The sequence below is a fragment of the Leucoraja erinacea genome, unplaced genomic scaffold (genome assembly GCF_028641065.1).
Source record: "Leucoraja erinacea ecotype New England unplaced genomic scaffold, Leri_hhj_1 Leri_695S, whole genome shotgun sequence".
Lineage (NCBI taxonomy): Eukaryota > Metazoa > Chordata > Chondrichthyes > Rajiformes > Rajidae > Leucoraja > Leucoraja erinaceus.
In genome coordinates, this window is record NW_026576614.1 from 1 (window position 1) to 9940 (window position 9940).

General features: G+C 49.4%; 1 protein-coding gene across 1 annotated transcript; it reads right to left on the reverse strand.

Annotated features, from left to right (window-relative positions):
* Nucleotides 1–4568: 4568 nt before the first annotated feature.
* Nucleotides 4569–9397, reverse strand: LOC129694501 (immunoglobulin lambda-1 light chain-like). The gene is made up of 3 exons (XM_055631217.1): nucleotides 6928–9397; nucleotides 6173–6532; nucleotides 4569–5191 (listed from the first exon to the last, which is right to left on the reverse strand). Exons 1-3 carry the CDS (start codon nucleotides 6977–6979, stop codon nucleotides 4863–4865), a joined length of 741 nt encoding a protein of 246 aa, XP_055487192.1. The 5' UTR covers nucleotides 6980–9397; the 3' UTR covers nucleotides 4569–4862.
* Nucleotides 9398–9940: the final 543 nt, after the last annotated feature.

Consider the following 9940-nt stretch of genomic DNA (forward strand, 5'->3'; position numbering starts at 1 on the left):
AGTGTGTCTAATTAATGAAACGATCAATAAATGCTCATGTATTAATGAAATAAAGCCCTGTCTTTAATAGGACCATTCACAACCTGGTGGTAGACAAAAATGCTGGATAAACTCAGTGGGTGAGGCAGCATCTATGGAGGAAGGATATAGGCAACGTTTCGGGTCGAGTCCCTTCTTCAGACTGATGTGAGGGTGGGGGAGCGGGAAGACGAAATGAAGAGGCGGAGACAGTGGGCTGAGGGAGAGCTGAGAAGGGGAGGATAAAGCAGGGACTATCTGAAATTGGAGAAGTCAATGGTCATAGCGCTGGGGTGTAAACTGCCCAAGCGAAATATGAGGTGCTGCTCCACCAATTTACGGTGGCCCTCACTCTGGCCATGGAGGAGGCCCAGGACTGAAAGGTCAGATACTGAATGGGAGGGGGAGTTGAAGTGCTGAGCCACCGGGAGATCAGGTTGGTTATTGCGAACCAAGCGGAGGTGTTGGACCAAACGATCGCCAAGCCTACGCTTGGTCTCACCGATGTCGAGCAGCTGACACCTAAAGCAGCGGATGCAATAGATGAGGTTGGAGGAGATGCTGGTGAACCTCTGCCGCTCCAAGAAAGACTGTCTGTGTCATTGAATGGAGTCGAGGGGGGAGGTAAAGCGACAAGTGTAGCATTTCCTGCAGTTGCAAGGGAGAGTGCCAGGAGAGGGGGTGGTTTGGGTGGGAAGGGACAAATTAACCAGGGAGTTATGGAGGGTGCGGTCTCTGCGGAAAGCAGACAGGGGAGGAGATGGGAAGATGTGGCCAGTGGTGGGATCCCGTTGGAGGTGGTGAAAAAGTTGGAGAATTATTTGTTGTATGTGATGAGGACAAGGGGTACTCTGCCCTTGTTACGAGTTGGGGGTTGGGGAATGAGAGCAGAGTTGCGGGGTATAGAGGAGACCCTGGTGAGAGCCTCAGCTATAGTAGAAGAGGGGTGCAGGCCCAATTGCGTCCCCCTCGCTCAAGATATGGAGTCAACTCAGGAAAAACTTCGGTTTACAAGGCCCTTCCATCTTGACCCCACTGCTTAAAAACCACATCTTTAAACCTTCAAGTACAGACCACGCATTCAAAACCTGGCATAGCAACGGTATCAGTTGTATCAAAAACCTATACAAGGATGGCATCTTTTCGTCTTTTGCGGAGCTTTCGTCCAACTATAGCCTCCCAAACTCCCACCTTTTTCGTTTTTTCCAGATTAGGAATTTTCTGAAGAAGACATTCCCCCATTTCCCAAATCGCCCCCCTGAGACCCTGACCAATACCATCTTAGCTCTAGATCCCAAACGGAAGAAATGCATCTCTGTTTTGTATAACTTGTTAGGGTCGGTTATATTGAAACCTCATACCTCATTAAAAGCTGCGTGGGAGGGTGAGCTGAATATGAAATAACAGACCAGCAATGGGACTCTGCCTTGGATTTGATCCATTCTTCCTCCACATGTGCCCGTCGTGGCCTAATCCAATGCAAAGTCCTTCACAAAGTCCACTACACAAATGCAAGATTATCTAGAATTTACCCCGCAGTTAGGGACACCTGCAACAGATGTAATCAATCTCCTGCAACCATAGCCATATGTTTTGGTCTTGCCCTAAGCTAGCAGCCTTTTGGAGGAGTGCTTTCGACTTGATAAGCAGAACCTACGGCCAGACTATTCCTCCAAACCCACTGTCAGCCATTTTCGGTACCCCTCCCAACACCAACCTCTATGTTGCGGTGAAACGGGTCCTAGCTTTTACAACCTTGTTAGCCCGGAGACTGATCTTGCTTAACTGGAGGCTTACCTGTCCCCCGACACACGCCCGCTGGATTAAGGAGGTGCTTTACAATTTAAAGCTTGAAAAACTTAGGTTCCCTCTCAAAGGCTCTACCAAGATATTCCTAGATACATGGAACCCTTTCTTGGAACTTGTTAACACTCTCAACTTGTCCCTGGACTCGGAAGAGGACTGAGTGCTCTCCACCATAGTTCTGCTCTACTGCAGCTGCTTTCCCCTTAACCCCCCCCCCCCTCCCCACACGTATTTATTTAATTATTTACTTATTTACTGTTATTAGTGACCCCTTTTTTAAAATTTTTATTTTTATTTTTTTAAATTTTTTTTTCAGTACTTTTTGTTTCGTTTATCTTACCATATTTGTGTGGATGTGTATGTATGTGAGTGTTGTTTGTCCCCGTTTGGTTCCGACCTGATTCGGGTGGGTTGAAGGTGGGTAAGTGTAAGGGCTTTGAGGCTCACTTACATACTGTTGCACAATTATGCCTTGACTGTCACTGTCTGTTATCATTGTATGTATGCAAATTGCTGTGAAATTCAAATAAAAAGATTTAAATCGAAGAAGGGAACCCTGATGAATGAAGACATCTCTGATGCCCTGGAATGGAACACCTCATCCTGCGTGCAGATCCGGCGTAGACGGAGGAATTGGGAGTAGGGGATGGAGTCCTTACAGGAAGCAGGGTGGGAAGAAGTGTAGTCCAGATAGCCATGGGAGTCAGTGGGTTTATAGCAGATGTCGGCCAGTAAGTAGATGTACTGACCGACACCCACTGACTCCCATGGCTATCTCGACTATACTCCAATTTCAGGTAGTCCCTGCTTTCTCCTCCCCTTCTCATCTCTCCCTCAGCATGTCTTCGCCTCTTCCTTTCCGCTTCCCGCCCACCCCCCACCCTCACACCGGTCTGAAGAAGGGTCTCGACCCAAAACCATATAACCATATCACAATTACAGCACGGAAACAGGCCATCTCGGCCCTACAAGTCCGTGCCGAACAACTTTTTTCCCCTTAGTCCCACCTGCCTGCACTCATACCATAACCCTCCATTCTGTTCTCATCCATATGCCTATCCAATTTATTTTTAAATGATACCAATGAACCTGCCTCCACCACTTCCACTGGAAGCTCATTCCACACCGCTACCACTCTCTGAGTAAAGAAGTTCCCCCTCATATTACCCCTAAACTTCTGTCCCTTAATTCTGAAGTCATGTCCTCTGAAGTGTTTGAATCTTCCCTATTCTCAAAGGGAAAAGCTTGTCCACATCAACTCTGTCTATCCCTCTCATCATTTTAAAGACCTCTATCAAGTCCCCCCTTACCCTTCTGCGCTCCAGAGAATAAAGACCTAACTTATTCAACCTATCTCTGTAACTTAGTTGTTGAAACCCAGGCAACATTCTAGTAAATCTCCTCTGTGCTCTCTCTATTTTGTTGACATCCTTCCTATAATTGGGCGACCAAAATTGTACACCATACTCCAGATTTGGTCTCACCAATGCCTTGTACAATTTTAACATTACATCCCTGCTTCTATACTCAATGCTCTGATTTATAAAGGCTAGCATACCAAAAGCTTTCTTTACCACCCTATCTATATGAGATTCCACCTTCAAGGAACTATGCACGGTTATACCCAGATCCCTCTGTTCAACTGTATTCTTCAATTCCCTACCACGTTGCCTATTTCCTTCACTCCATAGATGTTGCTTCACCCGCTGAGTTTCTCCAGCATTTTTGTCTACCTTCGATGTTTCAGCATTTGCTGTTCATTCTTAAACATTGACAACCCGGTGGTCAGCTTTTATGTACTTTAGTGTTCGCCCACTCTGTCCTCAGTAGCGAATGCTTCCCGAGAGATAGCGTCACATTATTACTGATATCTGAGAACTTCGTGCATTTATAGCGGCAACTGCAAACAATCAACTGCAGATGCTAGTTGACCAAGGATAGACATTGGTAATGGGTCGGATAGCATCCATGGAGAACATGGATAGGTGACGTTTAGGTTCGGAGCTAAATCTGAAGAAGGGTCTCTAACCGAGTTTTCACCTACCCACGTGCTCCAGGGATGCTGCCTGAGCAGCGATGTTACTCCGGCATTGCACGTCTTTCCTTACAATTATAGATCACGGCTGGGAGTTAATTGGCGAAATCAGTACGAGGTTGAGAGGTGAACCATGATCACGTTGAATGGTCCAAGGATCGACTTCGGCTTATTTTTTGTCACGTAATTATGTTTCCCTCCCTCCGACATGTTGAATATTGCAGCGTCGGCAGCTTCAGAATCCAACAACGTGCCCGGAATGCATCGGATTACAAACGGAACGGACAAAATTTGACGGATGGATCAGAGCGGATGAGTCCAGCTCCGTGTTTCAAGTGTGTGTGTGTGTGTGTGTTCGCGTGTGTGTCCCAGCCCCTCCCACAAATTTGACCAAAGAGCGGCGAGATTGTGCAACTAGCATCCAGAGGGGCTATAGGTGGGAAATGGGGAGTAGGATAAACACGTGAGGTTGCGATGGAGGTAGGAGAGACGGGACGCAGAATAGAGGGAGCGGCAGACGGCGGCAGGTGGGAGAGGGGGGAAGAGGTCGGTGCAGACACAGAGTGGGATTGATCAAGAGGAGCGGAATCAGCCGTTTGAGCGGAACTGGCTGTAGTTGTGTAAGGCGGCTCCTGATCGCCACGTCTTTGCCCCAAACCCCTCAATGTACTGCGAGGATCCGAGTGAAAACAGACCAATGGAATCACACTGCAGTTTTTCCTCTTTATTGAGAGCTGAGTTACACCAGATCCAATCACAACACGGTTACTGTCTACAGGGGAATCTGCCCCCATTCTACAGACAGAGGCAGTAAGACACATAGAACTGGAGACAAATCTACAACGAAATTCGCACAGATCTCTGAGATAATTACATATTCGTGTTGTTCCCAGAAGCGGACATTGCTATAGGTTACATTGCACAATGTGGCGGCAGACCACAGTGAAGCTCTCTCTGTGTTAAACATAGCAGAGAATTGGCAGCCGATGCCAATGGCACGAACTCAGTTCGCGCAAGCGGATGAGGAGACGGTGTGGCGGAGAGGCGAGCCCAGAGAGCTGTGGGCTACGCTGCAGGAATAGCTCGTGCCCTTGCCCCATGCGGCGGCGGGGACCCGCAGGTAACTGCTCAGCCTGTACGTCTGCTCGGCGTCCGGGGACACGGCGCCCGTCGTCACCCCGCTCTCCGTCTCCACGCCGTCCACGGCCCAGCGCAGCGCCACGAGGCCCGGCTTAAAGCCGCTCACCAGACAGCTGAGTGTGGCCGAGCCCGTGCCAGTTTCCTCCGGAGACGGAGGGAGCAGGAGAAGCGAGGGCTTCCGAGACTCGCTACCTGTGTGGGGGAGAGAGGCGGAAGAGAAGAGAGGCATTGTTAGTTGATGGAGACCGCCGGCAGCGCCACACACTGACCCCAGCTCTGGAATTCGCTTGAATGTGAATTTGCGAATGTAGCTATTTTAGGAGATACAGCATGGAAACTGGCCCTTCGGCCCACCGAGTCCACACTGGCCATTTATCACCCGTTCACACTAGTTCTATGATATCCCGCTTCTCAACCACTCCCCGTACACTAGGGGCTATTCACCGCCGGGCAATTAACCTACAAACCCGCACGTCTTTGGGATGTGGGGGAAAACCGGAGCAGCCGGAGGAATCCCAGGGAGAACTTGCAACCTCCACACAGACAGCACCCGAGGTCAGGCTCGAATCGGGGAATCTGGCGCAGTGAGGCAACGTATCTACCGTTGAGCCAATGTGCAGCAACCACTTTAAGGAGTTATGGCGGGAAGTACCGGTACCGGAGAGGCCTCCGGATATCCAACACTCCCTGTCAGGTGATGCAAGGGGAGCGGGGGGACGCAGCGCGGCTCCGCAAGCCATTGAGAGGTGGAGAGACGATGAAACGACCGGTTCATCCCGGATTCACCCCGAGCCCGCACCAACACGTCCTTTCCCGCTACACTCTCTAGCCGACTCGCCCAACCCGCTGCCCGGTATTTTCCTCAATGTCTTTCATCAGAATGCCTGCAAATTGTCTTCCTTGTTTCCCCAACATTAACGCGTTTGATTGTCGCAAACTGCGGCTTGTGTAACGATGCAGGAATCCCCGCTGGCGGGAATACTCTCCCGACCGCTGACGTACGGAGCGGACCCGATTGGGCAGAATGGCCTCCCGCGCCCAGTAGAGACAGAGCAAGTTTTTACGGCGCGCAGATACAAGTCCAGCGTTCCCGGACTGGGGATGCACCGAGCGCCGGGGAATGAGAACGACTGCAAAGGGGATTCATGGGAACAGAACGAGGGAGTCACTTACTATTTATTTCCAGGATAGTCCCAGGGCTGAAGATGAATCCCACATTATTTTCCCACACTGCACAGTAGTAGACGGCGGCGTCTCCGGGCTCCACGGTGCCGATGGTCAGGATGTAGCTGTTGGCGGAAGTATCTCTGGACGGTTGGAACCGGTCTGTGATCCCACTGCCACGGTATATATCATTATCCGTTTCATACGTTACCAACCACTTTGGACTCTCCCCGGGACGCTGTCGATACCAATATACATGGTAACTTGCAACATTTCCATTCTGCATCCGACACTCTAAGCGGGCGGTCTGTGCCGCGGAGACGGGTCCGGAAGTTGGGGTTTGATTCAGGACTGGAATCGCCAGGAGACCTTCAACAAAACACAATAAAAACATTCATCAAAGCCTCAGAAATAAAAGATATTTATTTAGGAATGAGATGGTGAAGAGTTTATTTCGTCCGAGGGAGGCGAATTAATTGCCACAGACGGCGGTTTAGGCCAAGTTAATGGATGTATCTCAGGCAGAGATAGATAGATCCGTGTTTCGTTCGGGTGACAGGGGTTATGCGGAGAAAGCAGGAGAATGGGGTTAGGGGAAAGAGATAGATCAGCCGTGATTGAATGGCCGATCACTTATGAACGGATGAAACGACTGGGTGATCTGGAGCCCACAGAAGGCTAAAGACGCGTAGAGCACCGATGATGGTGGAGATTTTAACGAGCCTCGTTGCACATAATCAGTCGTGAACCAACCCGAGTCTCACCTGTAGGGAGCAGCAGCAGCAGAGGCCACAGTAGGTGCAGCGCTGGGGCCATTCTTCCGGACAGGCGAGCAGCCAAGGTTCAGACCCACTCGAGTTGGTCTGCAAAGTCCGGTAGCCGCTCGGGTTCCAGTATCTGGAAACCAGAGCCTCTGGTTGTCTTTATTAACCGGAATATAATGAGTGGGAGGGGCTATGTAACCTGTGTGGGTGGAGACTGATTTCCGGCGCTTATAATCTGCTGATGGCAAATTAAATATCGTCGAATCCTTATTGAAATTAATTTATTAGCCAAGTATGTAAACATACACGGAATTTGATTTGCCAACAGTCATTCAAAAAAAACACCAAGATACATAACCACATACAAATTACACGTAGACTTAAACAGCCACCACAGCGGTGTGTGAGAATCCACAGGGCCACAGCATAAGCGGAGACCCAAAGCCATCAGTTCAATGTCCTTCACCGTGATGTGACCAGAGTTGTACCGACCGCTGTCACTCTCTCTGCAGTCCCTGTCCGCCCGAACAGTCAGAAAGCCGTAGGTACACAAAAACGCTGGCGAAACTCAGCGGGTGTAGCAGCCTCTTTGGCAGCATCTATGGAGCGAATGAAATGGGCAAAGTTTCGGGCCGAAACCCTTCTTCAGAAAGCCGTCCCGTCCACACTCGCACACTACGGGATGTCCTCAGGGAGGCATGTCCCCGCAAAACACCGAGATCACCGCACTCTCGGCTCTCCCTCCGAGTCCTCACCAGTGCGGGCAGCACGTCCATCTTGTTTTTTCGGCGACCTCACATTCCCCACTGTGATGGAAGTCAAATAACTTATCCCTAATGTCCTCCTTTTCTCCCAGCTCCACGATGTTAAAGCCGCTGTGCAGAAGAGATACGTTGAAAAAGTCGCATCTCCGTCGGGGAAAGCCGTATATGACGGGTACAATACAGTATAATATAGATAAATGTGAGGTTATCCACTTAGGCGGCAAAAACAAGGGGGCAGATTATTATCTCAATGGGGTTAGGTTAGGTAAGGGGGAAATACAGAGAGACCTGGGTGTCCATGTACACCGGTCACTGAAAGTTGGGTTACAGGTACAGCAGGCAGTGAAGAAAGCTAATGGGATGTTGGCCATCATAACAAGAGGATTTCAGTATAGGAGTAAAGAGGTTCTTCTGCAGTTGTATAGGGCTCTTGTGAGACCACATCTGGAGTATTGTGTACAGTTTTGGTCTCCTAATTTGAGGAAGGCCATCCTTGTGATTGAGGCAATGCAGCGTAGGTTCACGAGATTGGTCCCTGGGATGGCGGGACTGTCATATGAGGAAAGATTGAAAATACTAGGCATGTATTCACTGGAGTTTAGAAGGATGAGGGAGGATCTTATAGAAACATATAAAATTATAAAAGGACCTGACAAGCCAGATGCAGGAACAATGTTCGCAATGTAGGGCGAGTCCAGAACCAGGGGCCAAAGTCTTAGAACAAAGGGGAGGTCATTTAAGACTGAGGTGAGAAAAAACGTTTTCACCCAGAGTTGTGAATTTATGGAATTCCCTGCCACAGAAGGCAGTGGAGGGCAATTCACTGGATGGATTTAAGAGAGAGTTAGATAGAGCTCTAGGGGCTAGTGGAATCAAGGGATATGGGGAGACGGCAGGCACGGGTTATTGATTGGGGTTGATCAGGCATGATCACAATGAATGGCGGTGCTGGCTCGAAGGGCTGAATGGCCTCCTCCTGCACCTATTTTCTATGTTTCTATGTTATAGGTTCTGATTGTTAATCCTATGTGTGCCCCTTAACTTTATATACGTCTATTAGGAGTCCACGCAACCTCCAGCGTTCCAGAGAATGCAACCACGTAGCTCAAATGTCCTACTGTAGTTGACAATCCAGGCATCGTCCTGCTGAATGGTTTATTGGAAGCTAATCCACACAGCCCCAGTACATCACTGCAGGAGTTCCTCGAAATAGCGAGCAGAGCCCAACATTTACAGCAGTTTCACCATTCCCATCCACCCACCAGCCCATTCTGGGATCACATGGCAGTTGTATTCATTGTACTTTCCATATCGAGTCGTAGAGCAGTGAACCCCTAGCCCTTCGGCCCACCTTGTCAACGCACGTTGGCGAGTCCCAGTGCATGCATTTAGCCCTCATCTTTCTAAATCCTTTCAATCCACATAGCTGTTCAAATATATTTCGAAAGTCATTATTGTATCCGATTCTTGCCTTATAATGGAGTGTGGGGCAGGATCGGTGAACAACCATTCGCATGTGCCATTAATCGCCTCTTTCCACAAAGAGTCTGTCCACCAAGCTGTGATATCCAATGGTACAGCACTGCAGAATCCTCCGCCATTAACACCCAGAGGCCATAAATTAAACCCGATCAATTAAATCAAGATGTGTAAATAATATTTCACACTGAGCGGGGTGGGTTTATGGAACGTGCTGCCAGATTAGATAGTTGAGGCAGAACGAGAGTCGAATTTCAAATTTTGTGACATCCTCCTATAATATTCGTACATGCACATGGATATGAAAGTTTCGGATAGATTTGGGCCCAACGCAGGCAGGTGGGACGAGTGGAGAAGGGGCATCATGGTCGGCACAGCTCAGCCGAAGCGCCTGTGCTGTGTGACTCTGCGGCTCCATGACTAATGTTACCCGATCCCAGGGACAAAGGCCTAAGGTGATATGGCGAGAGATTTGTTTCGGGTTAGGCCAAAGACGCTCCAGGAATCAGTAGTGTGTTGGGATGCAACCACGTGGGTGAGTTGTCAACTCCCCTGTACTCCTGGACAACTTGAGCCCATCCCGACACACGGGTTGGATCTGCGCCACCAACATGAGAATCCATTCCTTACGCCACTCGCGCATGGGCATTCAGCGTGAGGTGTTACATCAGAAATAAAGACATGGATATGACAATGCATTACTTTTCCCAGCAATCATCATACTCGTGGGCACCCAGCCGCAGTGGAGCAGCGGGTAGAGCTGCTGCCTC

Bases quoted from the DNA above. Each gene is read 5' to 3' on its own strand.
- LOC129694501 (XM_055631217.1), bottom strand. From the start codon at position 6,979: ATGGCCCCAGCGCTGCACCTACTGTGGCCTCTGCTGCTGCTGCTCCCT. The intron at 6,533-6,927 runs GTGAGACTCGGG...GTTTTGTTGAAG, and splicing joins GCTGCTGCTGCTCCCTACAG to GTCTCCTGGCGATTCCAGTC. The intron at 5,192-6,172 runs GTAAGTGACTCC...TCCCCCACACAG, and splicing joins GACTATCCTGGAAATAAATA to GTAGCGAGTCTCGGAAGCCC.